This window comes from Olea europaea, chromosome 12 (assembly GCF_002742605.1).
Source record: "Olea europaea var. sylvestris chromosome 12, O_europaea_v1, whole genome shotgun sequence".
NCBI classification, from domain to species: Eukaryota; Viridiplantae; Streptophyta; class Magnoliopsida; order Lamiales; family Oleaceae; genus Olea; species Olea europaea.
In genome coordinates this window covers 2692310-2713742 of record NC_036248.1, presented here as the reverse complement: position 1 = coordinate 2713742, position 21433 = coordinate 2692310, and the positions used below count along the sequence as shown (strand labels likewise).

The window sequence follows — 21433 nt, the reverse complement described above, 5'->3', positions numbered from 1 at the left end:
GGATCTTTCACCAAACAACTAGCAATCATCTGCTTAAAAGACTGCAGAGAGCAAACATAGAGAGAAGGCATGTCAAAAGTATGACTTACAATCATTAATCAATTAATGATTGTTACATAATACCTTAGAAAACTTTTTGTCTCTCTCATAATCAAGACCAGGTGGAGCGTTTTGCAAGGTCATAAGCAGTACCTGCAAAGGTAAAATATGCAACATACTATGTGGATCCTGAAAAAGTAATAGGCTTCCATAAAACCAGAAAAGGGGTCATTATATCAACAACCACCTTCATTGGAGGATATTTTGAAAAAGGTGCATGGCCATGTGCAAGCTCCAAAGCGGTTATACCAAAAGACCAAATATCTGCTCTGTAAAATAGCAAAACAACTAACTCAACTACATGTAACATTCAATCAGGATAACAAGAGTAGACAAATGAAAGCAGCGTGTAGACAAACTTGAAATCATAACCATGCAATTGCTCCATAACCTCCGGTGCCATCCTGCAAAACCAAAAATATGCTCCTATTACAGGGAACAGACTGACAAGAGATGGATGAAGCCAACACTCCAGAAGCAAGATCAACATGTTATTAACATTTGGGTTTCTCCATAATCTTTATGGAATAAGTTAAAGCATAATGGACATATTTGTCGTTTGCTATGTTTCTAGTCATAAAGGACAGACAAAAAGAAATTGAATTCCGATAGATGATCAACCACACAAGGAGAAACAAGTGCTCAAGTAACAGTTAAATCTGTATACATTTACTGGTTTGATTTATACCAGCAAGGAGTCCCCACGAATGTATTCCTCATGCGATGTCTGTCACCTGAATCAAATAAGCATGCAGAAACACCAAAATCACCCAGTTTGATTCCACCATGGGTATCAATGAGAATATTTCCAGCCTGAAAGAAATGTTGTCCAAAGTTAAGATGATGAGTGTGAAATAGATCTTTATGCTCTATCCTAAAACATGTGCCAGTACCCTGATGTTATTTTACTATTAAGGTATTGGAAAAAGCTCCCCTTCAGTGAAGGTTGAGTGCTAATTGATGTTATTGTTTATTCTCAGTATCTATATCAAACTCTATTACTATAAGAAAATAAAAAAACTTAACCTTATATGATATCAGTGCAGATAATGTATTTTCCTTGTATTTCTAGTAGAAAATTTAAAACTTTCTGGTGAACTATTGTCACTTCTCTTCTACATATAACTTCAATTCACTGAAATGAGTTCAATGGCACTTTTACCTCGTCATATCCATATCAAAAAGTAAAGTAATGGGAAGGGGAAATTACAACTGCCTGAAAGGTTAAATTTACTAAGTTGCATATAGCTTTATTAAGTGGACTCAAGAAAACAATTCCTGGAATAATTAAAACTTCCTTCGGAGGCCATCTAGTCAACTAGCAGGGACGCTATTTTGATATTGCTATGTGTAAATTACTATATTCCAATTTCACAATAATTAAAAGGATTATCAGTTTTGAAAGTTCAACTTCAAAAAATTTGGAATAGACTGCTACTCTAGTAAGTTCGGATGGAAATGAGTATTCTAAGATCTGATGGGCATGAGTATTTCAGGCAACTCAATAGGTAATCAAATTTTATGAGCAAATATTTTATATGTAAATAAGCCAAAGTGTTTGAAATCTGGCAAAAAGAAAACTCCAACAGAATGGAGAGAAGATGCTTCTTAATGCAAACCAAAAGCTCTTTTTGTTTGATAAATGAGAAGAAAATCATGTTGAAGCTTTGGTGTTCAAAACGGGAAACAATAAAGGAGCTCAAAAGCCATGCCTATGATCAAAACATTGAGATTAGTCCTATGCCGTAACCTAAATATATGTTTCATTATGAACACTCTCTATAAAGTATATTTATATTATCTAGGTGGTACACTATCCAAGTATCCATAACTTGTTTTTTTTTAAAGGTACGCTATCCATAACTTTAGGGATTTCTTTGAACCAACCGTATTTCTTTTAGAAGCTTCAGAACTATTATGAAGTTTGTTAAGGGATTAGTTAATTTCCCAAGAAAAGATCAATATGATGTTAGCAGGTATACACTGCAAGTCTGCAACAATGATTTGTAATTTGGCTGCACAATAAATGATGTGTTGCAAGACAACTGAGGAAAGGATTCTTAACGTGTGTGTGTGTGTGTGTGTGTGTAGTGTGTAGTATATACACACGTTAACAGCAATAACTGCAAAGCACGCTGTAGGCATCTATATAAAAGTTAACCACTCACTTTAACATCCCGATGAATGTGACCATGTTGATGAAGATATTCCAATCCCTTCAACACCTCACGCAAAACTGTAGCAATGACAACCTCCTCGAAACCATCTGGATGTGAGGCCTTCAATATGTGTAGACAAGAACCTCCAGCCATGTAAGGCATTACAACCCATAAATTATGATCTATAACGAAGGAACAGTGTGATCTAAGAACATTGGGGTGGTCAACCAGAACCATCGTTTGTGCTTCCCTTGAAATGTTATTCTAGGGGTAAAATGCAAGAACCAGTCAGAAGTAGTAGTTTATTTTGTTGTCCAGGATAAGAAGAACCACAGAATAAACCAAAACAATAATATTTCAAGGGCAAAGAAAGTAATCATACCACAATGGTTTCCTACAGAATGACTTCTATCTAGGATTATATGATATTCAATCAAAATTAAAATAGTAACAAGATTCCAGATGAAAGCTAGTAACATATATATAAAAAAACAGATGCTTGTTAAGAAAGGAACCTACTTGAGCAACATAGTAAAACTTGTAATTGATTACAATGTAAAAGCATCTCCAAGACTATTTTTAAATAGCATGGTTTCAATAAGAGTATCTTTAATTTTAAAGAGAATAATACACTCCAACAAACTCCTTATTTTTGCTCTTTATTTTACTTTTCCCAACATTCATTTATTTTTCCCTTATTTTTCAATTAATATGTATATGTTTTAGATGTCAATAACTAAAATATTCAATGTATATAATATTAATAATTTAAGTAGTGGAGCATTGAAACTTGCAATTTTATTAACGGCAATCTCGGTAAGATACAAATAAAGAGTAAGTTTGGCTCCCAAAATGTAGAGGGCAAAATCCACTCTTTATTTCTCTTGAAACCTAATTTCAAAGTTTGACTCTTTAAAAAAAAAAAAAAAAAAAAATCACTTTTAAAGAGCCTCTTGGAGATGCTCTAAAAATGTAACTGTTGATAAATTGTTGACAAATAAGGTACCTTCACACTTTTTCACTTTCTGGAAAGTTAACATTGTGAGCTACTATTAACTTGGGCCAACATAGCTTTTTTTCCAAACAGAGATAAGATAATTGATTTCCAAAAATAACGGAGTAGAAAATAATTCTTCGAGATTTCTTTTTTACTAATTCATGGCCAAGCACTAGGTGGCCACTTCATTTAATGTTCTTAAACTCTGGTACATACCATCTTTTTGCTTTAGGCTATCAATGGTTGAGACAATAAATGGTTTTGAGATCTCAAATATAATCAAAATATTATCACGATTACGTGTTCATAAAAACCAATTTAAATTTGCATGTATTTCAAAGCTCTTAAACCGTCATTTCAAGCTAGCAAACAAAAATAATAGTGATTCGTTCTTGAACTGGTTTCACATGTAAAAACAACCTTCACCCTTGCTGCACATACATGCACTTAATCGCGAGTCAATCTGTTTATGCGAGTGATTATGCAGAATAACTAACAAGCAATACTACATATTTCAGCTAACGAAAATGGCTAAATATAATCTTCTTCATACATACTATATTCGTATTCTAGACATGGATCTTACTCTGAAAAATCCTAAGAAACAATATTCCCAATTTTGTTCAAATACATCAAATATTGAACAAGCACAACAATAAAAATTTCATACAATGGGCATGTTTGATGTAGATTTTTTGAGAATAAATTTTTTCTGATATTTTTGGAGAATGTGTAGTTAAAAAGTAGGGAAAAATAATGGGTACATGTGAAAAATTATTTCACTGGGCAACATTCGAACCTCTTGGCTGAAATTTTTAGAACAAGGGAATTACCAGATCACAGTTGCCACGTTCAAAGTCGAGAATTTTGATTGCAACAATCTCATTGAGAGGATTACAGAGAGCTCGATGAACCAAGGCGCTGGCACCCGTCCCGATCTCCTCATACAGAGTATAATGCTCTGCTCCTATAGGATACTTCTTCTTCTCCTTTTCCATTATACTCAATCCTCAATACTCCCTTACAGAATCTAAATTTTAAATATCCAAATTTTATGCAAAATTTCGAATCCCCTGCTCACAAAAGAAACAATGCAGAATTCAACTTCTGATTCAATTTTTCTTTTTCTGTTTGATTGCAGCGATTTCAAACGCATAACAAAGTAATGAGCTTACATTCACTGAGTGTGCATCAAAATAGAAAAACCGAAAATAAAAAGCGAAAGATCAAAATTATGAAGCAACCTGGAAAAAAAAAATGTATAGACACAGATATACTTACAATAAGTATATGCGTATGAGGTGTTGAGTGAGAAGAAGGCAATGATGATGACGTCGGGTTTGCTTACTCGGCTTTCTCGTGATAGCGAGAGAAAGAGAGGGGGCGGCGTTAGCGGTTTACCGCCAACATGGCCGAAGGTGGCGGAGGGAGCGTTTGGCTTTATGTGAAACCCCGCCACCTGTGATGTCTTCGGCCGCTCTTTTCTGCTTTTCTATTTATGATTTATGAATGTGTCACGCCGAGAAATTTTTAATCAATTGACCCTTTTAAGTTAGAGAGGAATTTTAAAGGTATGGAGCTTTCGAGAAGATATTTTTACCACCATTTGATGGAGATAAAAACTTAAATTTGGATATAATTGATGAAATATGTAATTGAAAAGTTATAGATTATAATTAATTGTTGATTTTAAAATATCCATGAAATCCATAAAAATCATCACTTACAAAAAGTTCTTCAAAGTCTTCAAAAGTCTCAATTGAATACACCCTCTTAAATCTAAATTTTTAAATCTTACCCGACCGAACTTAATTCCTGTTCGGTGAGAATTAAAATTAGATTTTTAATAGATTTTGATAAAAATTAATAAGATGTGTGGTTGAAAAGTCATGTATACCATAAAATATATTATTTAAATTTGTTGTTAATTTTAATTTAGATTAAAATTTTAATTTTAATTTCTACCAAACAAGGAATTGACATTATTGTAAAGGTATATTTAACCATTTACACAGGCAATAGATGACTCTAATTTATTTATTTAGGTAGTCACTCTCAAATGTAGAGAAAAAATAAATATGCGAGTCAAATGTAACTTAGCATTGAGAATGAATCAATAAAAACTGTATGTTCTTAGTGTTAATTACGTAGTGTGTGAACAAATATGTGTTAACTTTGTGTTTTTATTGTAAATTTTCTCCAAAATTTCGTTCAATTTATATATTTTATTCATTTTTTCTGAGATTATGTTTCTGTGTTGTTGTCTTAGTGTGACACCATATGACTGTGTTGCTATTTTCGTGTGCCATGATGTGCTCACGTTAATGCCTTCGTATATCCGTATTGTTGCTTTCGTGTGTTGTGATGTGCCCAGTTTGTTATTTTTGTGTACCACAATGATGTTTCGTCCATATGTCAACCATACGATCACAATATTATACACGTTCCATTCTACTAGCTTCACCCTAAAAAAGGCGAGGTCGTCACCATGTTAGTGGGAGTATTTAAGAATTTGTTAGTGTTTGCTTAATTATTGCAGCAATTTATTTAGTGCTTCTTATTATGATTATTATTAGATTGCATAGATCATTTTCTTGAACTTTAATTCAAATCAATTTAAATAATAAAATGATCAAAGCCATAGTTAATGTTAATCTTCCTAACTATCGGGGACAAAAACGTGAAATCACCTATTTTTAATAGCTTGAACTTAAAAGAAAGGCATCATTATCAACCGGTCAATGGGGGGCATTGTCGAGACTTAAGAGTTAATTTAGCGTTTTTGTAATTATAGGATTGATCTTATGCGTGCTTCTTAATTATGATTATTAGAACTATCGATTGCATAAATAAACTAAGAACTCATAGTACTAATTTTTGGATTCAAGCCCAACGAAATATTGTTATCTGAATATCATAAATTTGTTCATGTTAAAGAATAAATTCTATATCGAATACACATAAAATAAATAATCAACAATGGTTTGGATTACTCATTTTTTATAAAATTGACATTTTACGGTGGAGCTCCAAATTTTAATATGCTATCAGAGTTTATTAAGCTTAAATGAGCCATCAGCTTACCGAGCATGATAACACATAGGAGCTTGGGTTATCCCTTTTAAAAACAAGCACATGAATTTCAAGATTATGTTCTCAAATGAACTCTTATTTTGTCAAACCTGTTAAAGGATAAATATCACGTCGAATAAATATAAAATAAATGATAAATATATAAGAATTTGAACTACTGCTATCTATAACATATAATACATGTAATGGGATCACTAAAAAGAAAAATGCGGCGATGGAACTTGTTAATTGACTTGGAAGAATCTCAATTTCTTATTCAATTCACCAACAGGAACACACATATATATACATGAAGAGGATATTTCTCAAAAGGAAAATAATCCTCTCTAATTAGGAAATAATTCTAGACTTTATATTCCTATCACACATCATGTTTATTCCTAAATTAGGTACACGGTTCATGACAGAACTGATGTGGCCATTCTTCGAACTCATAACCTGTTTACTGTTGTCGTCCGTCCATTGTTCGATATTTTCCTTTTTTAAGCCGTTTGCAGATTCTAGGATTAGTGCCTTATGTCTCGCTGCAAAGTATTGCTCCTCTTTACCTTTTTTATGCCGAGTGTGTCAATATTGGCCGTAAAATGTCAAATGCTATTATATATTATGCATGTTCTTAATTTTTGCATGGTTGAAATATAACTTGTACTCTGTTAGAGTTTGAGCAGAGGATAAGGGGCGACTGGGCTTTTCCCCCCCCCCCCCCCAATAGGGCTAAGAAGTCTTTTCAGGGTATTTTTTTATTTATAAAAAATTAATTTTTTATGTGTAAATTTTTTTCACGTATTAGTCCGATTTGAAATTTTTTAGTCCGATTTTGGATCCAATCCTGGATCTATTCATGGAAGTTAAGTTGAATTGAAGCTTTTAAAACTAATTTGATCATGTTAAAGATGTGCAAACATTCAGACAGGGAAGCAGCACGTCGTTATATAATAACTTCATAGGACGTAAAAGACAGAATGCTTTCTTTCCCGGAGAGATGAATTAGGAAGCTATTCAACTGTTCATTAGCGAAATCGATTCCTTCTAACTTCTCTAGCGCTCTTAGCATTTCTCTGCATTGTATACTTGTACTTTGCTATCACTCTGGGGCCTCGTGATTCATGCTCTGGAATGACCGAGGCGCTGCAGGTCCCAAATAAAACAAACCCTTTTGTGACTTAACTAGATTTAAAGAAAACATAAATCGTAAATGGCAAGAAAATAAAGAACAAGAAGAGTTTTCGATCCAAGGCCCCGAAGGTTTGACAATCAAATCCAACGCTACATCCCCTGTTGAGCATCCGTTAAGATTATGATCAAATCCACTATTACAGTCCCAAAAAGGAGCAAAACCAAGTTACAGAAATAATACAAGTGTTTTGCTGTTTAAAACCACAAAAGTCCTCAGAAAATTACACTCAATCTCGCCAAGAGATCACTACTACAAGATTTCACTCAGAAATTACAAGAAATTCATCCAGAAGATAAAGAGAGTACAGGAGAGGAAACGGCAGTCAACACAAGAGATTAGGGTTCGGAAAGTCTCTCAACCCTAGAGTTAACATTGCTATTTATAAGAGATAGGTCCAGTAAATGATCCAACGGTTGTCCAAATGCCAAGTGTAAGAAATCAAGCATAGGACACCTTTCAGAAGTAAAGTTGTGTTTCCAAAACACAATTTTTTTAGCAATTCTAGAACCTTCAGTTAAATGGACCGATCATGGGCTGGGCTATCACTTAAATTATCAATCAACAACTGGACTCAAGAATTTCAACAACCCAAGCCTTTACAATCTCTAACGTAAAACTAATTTCAGTTGCTCTTATTATCTGTTAATAAAAATAAAAGTTAGTAAACTTCAAGATTTAATAATCTTAAAGAATAAAAAATTTACTAAGAGGTATTACCTTTGTACCTAAATCTGCTGGATTAATCTTAGTGGGAATTTTAACTAATTTTATATCACATTATTCAACAATATCCCTAATGAAATGAAACTTAACATCTATATATTTTGTTATGTCATGAAAAACATGATTTCTACTTAAGAAAATGACACTCTAATTATCAGAACACAGCTCCACTTGATTTCCTATAATATCTAATTCATTTATGAGACACATTAACCATATTCCTTCTTTTACTGCCTCTATAGCAGTAATGTACTCTACCTTAGTAGAAGATTAGGCCACAAGTTTCTGAAGTTGAGCTTTCCAACTAATGCAAGTATCATTAATCACATAAAAATATGCAGTAGTAGACTTCATATTATCAAAATTTTTAGCAAAATTAGAGTCCACATAGCCTTTCAATTTTAAACCATTTTTATTAGTTTTGAACATAAGTCCTAGGTTCAGTGTGCCTTTCAAATATTTGATTAAATTTTTCATAGTTTCCCAATGAAGTTCATCTGTGATGCTCATAAATCTACTTTGTACACTCACAACATAGGCTATGTCAAGCCTAGAAAATACCATAATATACATAACAGATCCAATTGCATTAGCATATGGCACATGCAACATTCTTTTAAATTCAATTTCATTTTAGGTGATTAATCAATGGACAATTTTACATTTGCAGACAAAGGTAAACTAACAGGTTTGGCTTCATGCAAAGAAAATCGTTTAACATCCTTTTCAATATAGCCTTTTTGAGTTAAAAACAATTCTCCATTAGGTATGTCTCTTTTTATTTCCATTCCTAAAATTTTCTAAGCAGGTCCTAAATCTTTCATCTCAAATTCAGACTTTAATTTTTCTTTTACAGAGTTCAACGTATCAGAATCATGACCAGTTAGGAGTATATCTACATACAAAAGTAGATAAAATAATTCAGATTTTCCATTTCTTTTGAAATAAAAACAGGGATCATACTTAGATTTTTTGAACTTTAATCCTTGTATAAAAGAACCAAATCTTTTATACCATTGTCTTGGGTCTGTTTTAGGCGATATAAAGACTTATTTAACAAACATACTACGTGTTCTTTATCTTTGACATCAAAACCTTTTGGTTGTGACATATATATTGTTTCATTTAAAGAGCCATATAGAAATGCAGTTTTCACGTCTAATTGCTTTAGCTTTAGGTCAAATTGTGCTACAAGTGCAAGCAATATCTTGATGGAAATATATTTGACTATAGGTGAAAATATTTCTGCGTGGTCTATACCCTCTTACTATGTAAACCCTTTAGCTATAAGCCTTGTCTTGTATCTTTTGTCATTTGATTTATATTCTCCCTCTTTGAACTTATAAACTCATTTACAATCAATTAGTTTGTAGTCTTTAGGTTTAACTACTAAGTTCCAGATTTTATTTTTATATAGAGAACTTATCTCATCTTGCATGACTGCAAGTCCTTAGAGATAATAGCCTCTTCATAATATTCAGGTTCCTTGTCAAAAGAGTCAAGTTCTTCTTGTGCAGATACATAATCTGCAAATTAATACCTAGAAGGAGGTCTAATTGTTCTTCTCTCTCTATCCCTAGCCAACTGATAGTCGTGCAGGTCATGTACATGTTCTAATTCTTGAGGATTATCTAAATTTTCATCATTTATCATAGGCTGGATCTCAGTCTGAGGTGTCTCTACCTCAATTTGTATCTGTTCATAGGTATTCTGAATTTTAAATTCAATTTTAGTCATAACAAAGTCATTGTCTATTATTTTATCTTCATTATTGTCACCAAGAAATGGAAAGACATCTTCATTAAAAATTACATATCTGTTTATGATCACCTTAAACCTTTTAACTTCTTTTAGCCAAAGTCTATAGCTTTTTACCCCTTTCTCGTAACCTAAGAAAACACATTTCAAAGATCTTGGGTCAAGTTTTGAGTCAAATTGATGAGCATAGACTGCTAGGGATGTCAAAAGAGCCGGCTTGAGAGCCAAAATTTAAAGCTCGGGCTCGGCTCGGGTAAAATGACTGAGTTTTTTTCGGGCTCGAGCTAAGTCGAGAAAAAGCTCAACAAAAAAAATCAGGCTCGAGCAGAGCTTTCAGCTCGAAAGCCTTTCCAAGTCGAGTAGGCTCGGGCTTTGCTTTAGGTTTTGGATTTAAAAAAATAATAATAAATAAAGGAAGTAGGTTGTTGCCTTGCTGGGTAGCAACATGCTACCTTTATTTATTTTTTATTTATTTATTTTTTAAATATGGATCGTGAGCCCCAGTCGGTGAGCCACACGGGCAGGCTTGGGCTTTGCCCGGCATCCAAAAAGGAGCTCAGCCCGAGTCGACGAGCCCAATTGCCATCCCTATAGGTTGTACACCCAAATGTTCTTAGATGAGAGTAATCGAGAACAAATCCTGACCAGATTTGTTGTGGTACCTTATTATCTCATGAAGTGGAGGGACACTACAAGCAGTCTTTATTGCCTCTCCCCAAAAACATTTTGGCAGTCGTCAGCATGCACCTAGTTCTTTCGAGGATGGTTCTATCCATCCTCTTAGCAACACCATTTTACTGAAGGGTATAAGGCACAGTTCTATGTCTAAGTATGCCATAAGTACTACAATACTGATCAAATTCAGTATTGCAGAACTCCAATCCATTGTCGGTTCTTAGTAATTTAATCTTCCTACTTGTTTGATTTTCTATCAAAGTTTTCCACTCCTTAAAGACTGAGAAGTGTCAGACTTCGATTGTAGCAAGAAATCCAGACATTCCTAGAATAGTCATCAATGGTAAGAAGATAATATCTATAGCCTGATGCAGTAGATACAGGTGCAAGCCCCCATAGGTTCCTATTAATGTATTCAAGTATATTTTGTGTCTTATGTATACCATGACTGAAGGGTATTCTATTCTATTTTCCCATAATGCAATGTTCACAAAAGGTCAACTTTTGAACATTGTTGCTTCTAAAGGCACCTACTTTTGAAAGGGACTCTAAGCATTTCTAACTTAGGTGACCTAACCTTCTGTATCATAATTCTGACTTATCAGTCTGTGTCACCTAATTCACAATAGTGTTCTGAACAGTAGAGTCAAGTTTTATGGTATAAATGCCATTAGTTTTGGGTGTTCTGACTATAAGTAACTGATTTCTAATTATATTTGTAACACCATTATTAATTTTAATTTGATACCCTTCATCATCTAATACCCCCAAGGATATAAGATTTCTTCTAAGTGTTGGAACATACCTAGTATGATTTAGTCTTAAAAGTTGACCATTCTTCAACTTTAGAACAATGTTCCCAATTCCGTTTATTTGACAGGATTCATTATTCCCCAATTTTAAAAACCCATCGCTAAGATTTGAGAAATTAGTAAACCAATTGATACTGGGGCTCATATGAAAGGAACATCCTAAATCAAGAACCCATTCATGTTCAGGTCTTTCTAATAAGAGCACATAAGTAACCCCAATATCAGCATTTTCATCCCTTCTATAGTAAACAATAATGGCTGACGTACCATTATCATGGTTAGACCCACTCCCCAAGTCATTAGCTTTCTTGAAAAAGTCTTTTATTAAATGTCCAGTTTTACCACAGTAATAGCACTTCCTATTGTTAGCCTTTTCTTGGTACACTTTTTTATCATTTCCTTTATTATTCCCCCATATTCTTTTAGAGAAATTTTTATGTTTATTGTAATTGGCTTGGCCAAAATTATTTAAGCCTCTAGTAGGGAATTTAGGATTGGACAAGGGTTTCTCAATGTGTAAAGCTATTCTATGTTCAGATTTAAGTTCTAGGTCTATGTTCTTAATAGAATCAAGAATAATTTCAACAGTTAGGTCACTTCTATCATATTCTAAGGCATTTCGAATATCCTTATACTAAGCAGACCAACTACTTTCTGATCATCTGAGATCTTTTCCCCACAATTGATTAGATCTTGGGTGATTTTATTGAACCTGTCCATATTTTCTTCCAGATCTACACTAGGGTCAAATTTATGACTGAAGAACTATTTCCAAAGAAAACATTTATTGGGCAGGGACTTAGTAACATATTGTTTTTCTAAGGTTGTCCATAATTCAGTAGCAGTTTTAGTCTTTCCTATCTTTCTAATTATAGAGTCAAATAAATGAAGAAACAAGGTGCTTCATGCTAATTCATCTTGCTCAGTTTTCCTATCTTGAGATAGGGTTTCATTTACCATCCCAGTGCTGAGTATCAATTTTATTGGAATACTGTGCAAGTGTGTCACAATTGTGTTCAAGATGATACAGATAGAATTTAAACTCAACTGAATAGATCACACAAGATACAATACACACAACAAAGGTATGTAATGAAATAGTTCACACTCAGTAAACTGTAATTAACAGATTGATTCTTGCAGTAACTAAAAAGGCACCGTCTTGCCAATCTTTATATGAAAAATATAAACACAAATACAAGTATCAATTGAGTAATAACTTCTGCAGATCAATTATTAAAACTATCAACTCAATGCTTAAGAATCAGGTTATGCAGCGAACAATAACATTAAATTGCAAGACAGTAAAGAGAGAACCCCTAATGGATTTTCTTCACCGTACCCTAATACCCTCATATTCTAGGACTCTCTCAACGAACCCTAGACAAAGGTAAATTAAAGAAGGGTTCAGAGAAATCCCTAAAACTTAATCTTTTAAAAACAAAGATTCAACAAGTATTAAAATGGGTTTAGCATAGATATAACCAGAACTACAATCTGTGCCAAGAATACCCAAATGATACCTCAGATCTACTCAAGATTCATATCGAAGGCACTTTCTTGTACAATAACAGCATATCTATCATATTTTATGAGTTTCTAAGACAATGTAGTCACAAAAGGATCGAAGAACAATTTTAAAAACTTTAAATTCCACAAAAAAAAATTTAAGCAGTGACTCTGATACACCAAATAAAGTGATCCCTTTTGTGACTCAACTAGATTTAAAGAAAATATAAATTGTAAATGGCAAGCAAGAAAATAAAAAACACGAAGAGTTTTCGACCAAGGCCCGAAAGTTCGACGACCAAATCCAACGCCTACATCCCTCATTGAGCATCCATTAAGATTACACTCAAATCCACTGTCACAGTTCCAAAAAGGGGTAAAACCAAGTTACAGAAAGAACACAAGTGTTCTGCCATTCAAAACCACATCCAACGCCTAGATTTAAAGAAAATATAAATTGTAAATGACAAGAAAATATTTCGACCCAAGGCCCGAAAGTTCGACGACCAAATCAAACGCCTACATCCCTCGTTGAGCATTCATTAAGATTACACTCAAATCTACTATCACGATCCCAAAAAGGGATAAAATCAAGTTACAGAAAGAACACAAGCGTTCTGCCGTTCAAAACCACATCCAACGCCTAGATTTAAAGAAAATATAAATTGTAAATGGCAAGAAAATGAAGAACACGAAGAGTTTTCGCCCCAAGGCTCGGAAGTTCAGCGACCAAATCCAATGCCTACATCTTTCATTGAGAATCCATTAAGATTACTCTCAAATCCACGATCACAACCCCAAAAAGGGGCAAAACCAAGTTACAGAAAAAACATGGGTGTTCTACCATTCAAAACCACCAAGGCCCTCAGAAAATTATACTCCAATCTCACCAAGAGATGGATCTCATCACTCTCTTACACTTCTACAAGATTTCACTCAGAAATTACAAGAAATTCATCCAGAAGATGAAGAGAGTACAGTAGAGAAAACACACATAAGTATGATGATATTGGGCTGCGTATGGGTTCGGGAAAGGGATCCCCTAAATTTCGTGGATTAGATTTCACTTGAATGAGCAATTCAATAAGAGAGCTCGGATCGATTGACGCATCTAAGCAGGCAGGGAATACTTAGTGCTTTTCATATGAATGCTATGAGGAGCGATTGCTTGTTGGGAAGCGAGTTCAACCTAAAGTTATGCAGCAATCAACACGAGAGATTTCCAACCCTAGAGTTAAAATTGCTATTTATGAGAGATAGGTCCAGTAAATGATCCAATGGCTATCTAAATGCCAAGTGTAAGAAATCAAGCGTGGGACACCTTTCAGAAGTAAAGTAGTGTTTCCAAAACACGGTTTTTCAACAATTTTGAAACCTTTAGTTAAATGGACCAATCATTTGGCCGGGTTATCACTTAAATTGCAGATCAACAACTAGGCTCAAGAATTTCAGCAACCCAAGCCTTTACCGACGCAAAAAAAGTATAGTGTCATTCACAGCAAGTAAATGTATCTTCGACCAAGGATAAACTAAAAGTCTTCTAGTCTATAAGGTTTTCGACTTTTTTCTTGGAGGTTAGAGGGCTGAAGTTGTTTGGATTACTTAGCTTCAGGGAAGGGGTATTTGGTGTCGATGGGATGAGAAAGAAAACGACATGAAAACATAACATAAGTGAAAAATCAACTAAAGGAATGTTTTATTACTCTTGTGTGTATTGGTATTTTTTATTCTGTCTTTAGCTTGGTTCTCGTCTTTTTCAAATACCTAGACAATTGAAAGAAAAAGTGAAGTAAAACATATTTGAGTCTCTACTACCCATGGAAAGTTGAGACAAGGTTGAGGAGGGTGAACACTTAAAAATTAAATTTATAAAATTTATCTTGCATTTTGAACATCTTTTATTCTATTGTTTCACTCATCAAATTTTCTCGTCTTTCCTAACCAACTCACTCAAATCCTAGACATGATCGAATTCAATCAAGTGATAACAACGTTGCTAATAATTAAGTAGCATGTCGTACCTTATAATAAATGCCATAATTTCTGTATTAAAAGTTATAACCGAAAATTTTGTTTGTCTGCGGACTCTACTCCCATTTTGTGAGGGTCCCTTCTAGTTGATGGGTCATAAAGGCATTTTATATGGACTCAACAATGGACCCCACCCCCCAACCCGGGGGCACCCCCATGCCCCAAAAAAGTATGTGTATGTGTGGGTGTGGGGGTGGGGGTGTGTGTCCAGTGTTTCACTTTTTATAATTGATTATAGCATAATCTATTCTTTTCTTATCAAATATTAACCACACACAGATGCCAGTGATTAGAATGTAAGAAAAGAAGTCTACCAATAATGGATAGATTAAATTACAGACCAAAAAGATAACCAAAGATTTAGTATGAAGAAAACCCTTACTTACATGATAATCAGATAAATGAATGTATATATTAATTCCAACTCTATCTACATAATAATGAAGCAACAGTATTTCAAAAATGGGTAATAAAAAATCTTAAGAAAAACATGTCTTAATTGACATGTCAAATAGCTTAATGTGTTTATCATGTATATATCCGCCATTGCTGTTCAACTTTCTATTCACAATAGAAATCTCGTGTAAAACTCCTGGATTGTTTGATCATGCTTAGCTAATTAAGCATCAAGCTCACTTCGGAATATTTGTGATGCAAATGATGAATTCAAGTCACCAAAGATAATGTCATGTTCCTCAGCAAAACTGCTTGATTCTTGGAATTCAAATGATGTTTGTATGTCGTCTGGGAAACTTCGTCGAGGAGCACCCGGTTCCAAAGGGCTAGAAGGGTTATCTTGTGCTGTTGTTTGTTCCAACATTTCTTTAAACTTGGAGGATTGTAGCAAAATCCCTAGTGCAGATGAAGTAGAGGCTACGCTACCTGGCTGCGGACGAGTGTCGGCTATTTCGGCTGAGCTTGAGCTTTGTGTTAGGAGGTGAAGGACGCCAAACCCTAATTCTGGATTTGACATTGGATTCAGGTTAGGATTCGGTTGAGGATGGTCGGTGTTATTTTCATTAGGTCGTAGCGACTTGATGTAACGACTCAAATCAAAGTTAGTAACAGCGTTAAGTCCACGATACTCTATTGCGGCCATGTCATACGCTGTTGCTGCTTCTTCTTGTGTGGCTGCAATGCAATATTAATAAATAAACAAATAAATAATAAAAAATCGAGGGTAATTTTGACCTATGTACCTATATATACATAATATACACACATATATATAATAAACAATAAATTCAAGAATTCAATATGCTGGCAAAATTTGGTGGGGAGGGGTTGAAATTATGTCATGTGGTTTGAAAATTAAGTCGTAGTAATTAACAACCCTAGCAGTTGAGAGTTGGTGATCTATATATGAACCAACTATCCAACCATATTTGTTTGCTTGGCCTTGTTTGACCATTTGCCATTATATGCGTGTTTTTGTCCGCAGTATAAGTCCGCAGTTTAAGTGTCAATTAAGTGATTAAACATTTTAAAATATGACATTCATCCTTATATTTAGGACGTCAAATCACCCAATACTCTTAATTGACGCCAAGATTGCTGAATGTCAGCATAACTCTTTAATACGAGCTAGGGTCGAGTATTAGTATACCTATCTAGAAATTGGAAGGAAATAGTAAAAAAAAATCTAAAATTTACAATGCAAATTCTCACATATATGCATACATACCATATGTTCCGAGGTAAAGATATTTGTTGCCAAATACCCTGCCTATTCGAGCCTCCCATCTTCCGTTATGATGGTGTCTATGCATCAAATTACAACACAGGTTAGAATACTAAAATCTTGAATATATAATTATGCTCGACTTAAATAACTCAATAAGATTAATACAAAGATACACGTGATGAAATTTCAATTGTTCTATTCAATAAACTGTTTTGAATATATACTATTATGAATGCTACTAAAATTCAAGAACCGATATAATTTGTCACACACGTCCATCTTGTGTATCAAACGTCCCCTATAATAACCTTCTTTATGGAGGAGTAGAAAGGAAATCCCTTATTTTTACCTTGCGACGCCTCTATATTTTGACACTCCCCGAGAAAATCCACTGCTTTTCCTGAAAGTTATATATAATAAAATAAAATCATAATTTTAAAAAAAAAAACTATAGGTAAATAAATCAAATAATGAAAATATTCATATACCTTCTTAAGGAACCAATATACTCTTCTTTTGATAGGCCTTCCATTTCCTTAAGCTCCACTTGGTATGTTGAGAGCTAAATAATTAACAAAAAAGTTAAAATTACGTCTTTGGTACAGTCTAGTTCCGTTCAATATTATGTGCCAAATTAAATATTTGCATTTACAAAGAAAAGAAATTAATTTACAGGAAAATTCAATATGGTATCTTGTCCCCAATACTTCAATGCTGCTAAATCATATGCATGTGCAGCTGCTTCTTCATCATCGTAGGCCCCTAAAAATACAGAATTTGGATAACATCAATTTTGGGGGAAAAAATGATTTGTAAACAGCCAAAAATCATTTTATAGCATTCTTAAAATCAAAGAGTCGGGATAGGAACTGATGTTCAGGAGACATGTTCTTTTTTTTAATAAAGATTGTTTAATTTTATGATTTCGATTGAGAAGATTAAACATAATGTAGTTAAGATAGTGAACCTACCCAGATAAACTGCATTTTTATAGGATCCACCACAACCACCATGGACAATTTATCATAGAAAGAAGAAGAATTAGTAATGCAAAAGATTTAGCATTAAAAAAAAAATTATAAGTAAAAAAGCAAAAACGATTAAATTAAGTCAGAAATTAATTAACCTTGTCTTCCTTTCTTATTTTGAGACTCGTTCCAGCAATTCTTATCCCATAAATGAGCTTCATAACGACCAGTCCACCGGTGCCTGAAATGAGATATCATCCGTTAGATATAAAATCAGTAACTAAAGTATACAGATTTGGACTATTCTTTCTTACAAAGTCGACATTTTGAGATCGAACCCTAAATCTAAATAATATTTCAAAACCATGACGGGATCAAAAGGTGGGAAAAATGATAAAAGAATCAAGAAGACAAGTTTTTTTACGATAGCATTTTCACCTTGTGACGCCCCGATAAATCGAACTGCGTTGCTGCGGAGACTCTCTCGGGACGCTTTTTCTGGTCCTCTTCGACTTCCCAATTGCATCATTCTTATCAGTAATGCTATTGGTTGAGCTGCTCTTCTGGTTTTTCTTTGAAGTTTTGGCCATGAAACTTCACTGATCACTCTTCTAAATACAAACTTTAAAAGTCAATTGGAAATAAAGGGTTTGTTTATAGAAGAAAGATTGAGCCCTGAATCCAATAAGAATATAAAAATAGAGAAAAATGGTGGAGGGAGTGGAGGAGGAGAGCCGGCTGAGAAAGTGGTGGTTTTGTGGGTTTTTGTTGGCCGTCTTGAAACGGCTTTATTTTTGAGGATTGTTATAGCTTGTCCCTACTTGATTTTGTGTTATGTATTGTTTCACTTGTATTGGAATTTATAAAGGTTCTTAGTCAATCATCACCATCTACTCTAATCAATTTTAACTCCCATCTGCATTTTTCTTCTTTTTAATTCTCTTTCTTGTCGTGTTTGCACATTGAATTAGAATCGTATTCATAATTTGATTAAACTGTATTAGTGTCTATTTGATACAGATTTTAAGTCAATTAAAATCAATTTTTTGATCATTATTTCACTATTCTAGCCGTCATTTTTTAATTCTTCTCTTACGAATAGAACTCAATTTATATCTAACTGTCAAAATCAATTATCAAAATCCCTACCAAATAAGCACTTAATTGAACTGGATTTAAAAAAGGAAATAAAAGCTAAATTTACATCCAATACGATATGTTTCTAATTCAAATTGAACTGATTATGATTTTAAAAAATGACAACCAGATCTATAGAACCAAAAATTATTGTTATTATGTCTTTTAACCAAATCTTTCAAAATAATTTACTTGCTTTGGTCGCTAAATGTGTGGGAGTGATTTATGTTACCTTATTTTGAAGAATAATGCTATTTGTAGTCTCTCACTGCGTAGTCGCCCTACGTGGCATACACATGGCAGGTGATTATTTGATACATTAATGTGGTAGTTTTTTTATTCATTAATGCATCAAATAATCACATGTCATATGTATGCCACATAGGACGACTGCCGCAATGAACTACTGCAAATAGCATTATTCTATTTTGAATGCTATGAATTCACGTAAAAAATAAGTCACACATTTATTTTTTTATATTAAGCTTAGCAACCTGAAATATGATCTCGGGCCTATGAAATTCAAGGCCTGTCAGGCCCATTCCAACATAGAATTAAATTAATTGGGCTAAACTTAAAAAGCCCAAGACTCTAGCTCAGATTGTAAAATCCAAAATTTATAGGCCCAACAGCCAAGTCGGCCCCCTCTGACCGTCTTTCGCCCATACTCATCTAGTTGTCTAAGTAGGAAATTCAAAGCCCAAATTTCGAAATATACTTGTTTTACGGAAGGGAAAAACCACCCTTAAAATTAGTGTCCTCTTGATAAATCATATGAAAAGTATATTAAAAATGAAAAATATTGTACTGAAGTTAACTGTGATGTTTTAATTAGAAAGTGGCATTAAATATACAAGCAATTCAATAAATGAAAGAAATTCAAAAAAGTGAAAAACGTCAGTTAAAACCTTAGAATAGATCCATGACTATTGATTTTCTTCTACATGTTATGTCTTGTGAGTATATTTTACTTCTATTAATCAAACATGCAACATGATTTAATTTCAGGAACACACTACCCACAGAAATTCAAAAAGTGACACATACTAAAAAAGTGACAGAAGTTTCAAAAAGCGAGAAACACTTAAAAAGTGAGAAATGGTAATGAAAGCCTTAGAATAAAATCAGGGTGATAGATTCTCTTCCCCATGCTGTCTCTTTGTGATTATATTTTATTTCTATTAATTAAACATGGAACATAACTTCATTTTAGGAATACTAAAACCTATAAGTTGGAAATAACAAAAATTTAAAAAACAAACAAACAAACAAAAAACGAAAGTGAATGAAATTCAAAAAAGTGAGACACGCTAATTAAAACCTTATAATAAATTCAATGGATGGTTGATTTTCCTCTACACATTATCTCTTTGTGATTATACTTTAATTGCATCAACTAAATATAGAGCATAACTTAATTTTAGGAATACAAGAACCTATAAGTTGGAAGCGACAAAAATTTTAAAAAAAAAAACAAAAACAAAAATGATGGAATTTTTTTATTTTTTATTTTATTAAGAAGGACAAATTTACGTCAATGCAAAATTACCCTACTGTCTGCACGTGAAACGGTAAGAACCGTCACATATAATCATATATGAAATCACATAACACTATCAAGTTACATTGCCTAACGCCTTATCATCTTCCACAACCACCGAAGGACCATGTATGACCTTAGATTCACTCTTGCAGGTGCACAAGCTCTTTTAAGTGACCGTTACTTAGGTTTCTACTTGGCACGGATTTGTAGATCCTCTATGGAGATTTATTATTAATATGTTAATCGAAATCGTCATACTTTTGAAATTTCTTTTTCTTCTACCTATTTTGTTTCGATATGCACATAATTAATCTTCAGAAATTTGACTTGCAGATCCCAGACGACGGACCCTTGAATTACAATTTTATGGGCGTTAAACACACGGCAAGCATGTAGTATGGAATGAAACTTGAAGCACCTCGGGAGTTTCATCACGAGTACCATAGGCCGATTCATTTCCTGGAATTCAGCAATTTGGAGGAAACCGAAACTGCAGAAGGGGACCGTTAACACATCTTCCCTCGAGGTCTGCTGCAGAACTTCTTTGTAGCGATGTATATCCATAGCTTGTAACTAGTGGAGTTTAGTTTTGGAGCAACGCATATACAGCAAGCGGATGATGGCCTCATCTGCCCGTCTAATTGAGTTTTCCACTCTTTCAGAGTACAAATTCTTGTTTCACATCGATGTCCCAAAAACAACTGGTGACTTCATCTATGAAGGAATGGAACGTCAGAGATTTATGGTACTTGCATTAGTTCTTATTATCTTGATTGGAGAACAGAATAATTGTTGGAAGTAATTTGAATATGGTTAGTTGCATTAGTAATATACTCTATGCGTCAATTACTATTGCTTTTGAGATCAGACTAAGGATGTAAGGCCAGTTCCAGCCCAGCATATGCAAGGCCGGCATGGCTCATATAGACCTTCCAGTTTCTAGTGTGGATATGGTCGAGAAATCTCACTTCTATGAAGGTGATACACCAACAAAGGCTTCAACAGATAATCTAACTATGCCATGACCATCACAAGATTTCATCGGAAAACCTATTTTGACACATTTGG

At 33.8% G+C, this 21433-nt stretch overlaps 2 protein-coding genes and 1 long non-coding RNA gene across 3 annotated transcripts in view; 1 reads left to right on the top strand and 2 right to left on the bottom strand.

Moving 5' to 3' along the window:
- LOC111406433 overlaps nucleotides 1-4775 on the bottom strand; it is a 12550-nt gene extending 7775 nt beyond the window's left edge. The window contains exons 1-8 of the mRNA XM_023035860.1: nucleotides 4537-4775; nucleotides 4089-4328; nucleotides 2268-2522; nucleotides 788-912; nucleotides 459-503; nucleotides 287-368; nucleotides 124-192; nucleotides 3-41 (exon numbers count right to left, since the gene is read on the bottom strand). Of these exons, the coding sequence (XP_022891628.1) occupies nucleotides 3-41; nucleotides 124-192; nucleotides 287-368; nucleotides 459-503; nucleotides 788-912; nucleotides 2268-2522; nucleotides 4089-4253 (780 nt within the window). The 5' untranslated portion in view covers nucleotides 4254-4328; nucleotides 4537-4775. The remainder of the gene's footprint in view (nucleotides 1-2; nucleotides 42-123; nucleotides 193-286; nucleotides 369-458; nucleotides 504-787; nucleotides 913-2267; nucleotides 2523-4088; nucleotides 4329-4536) is intronic.
- Nucleotides 4776-15380: 10605 nt separating this feature from the next.
- On the bottom strand, nucleotides 15381-18518 carry LOC111405188 (AP2-like ethylene-responsive transcription factor At1g16060). Its single transcript, XM_023033960.1, has 8 exons — nucleotides 18124-18518; nucleotides 17844-17926; nucleotides 17689-17697; nucleotides 17391-17479; nucleotides 17206-17279; nucleotides 17067-17117; nucleotides 16718-16794; nucleotides 15381-16164 (listed from the first exon to the last, which is right to left on the bottom strand). Exons 1-8 carry the CDS (start codon nucleotides 18273-18275, stop codon nucleotides 15653-15655), a joined length of 1047 nt encoding a protein of 348 aa, XP_022889728.1. The 5' UTR covers nucleotides 18276-18518; the 3' UTR covers nucleotides 15381-15652.
- A 1859-nt stretch (nucleotides 18519-20377) lies between these two features.
- On the top strand, nucleotides 20378-21414 carry LOC111406919. The gene is made up of 2 exons (XR_002705001.1): nucleotides 20378-20517; nucleotides 20699-21414. It is a non-coding gene; the product is annotated as an uncharacterized LOC111406919 (long non-coding RNA).
- The last annotated feature ends 19 nt before the right edge of the window (nucleotides 21415-21433 follow it).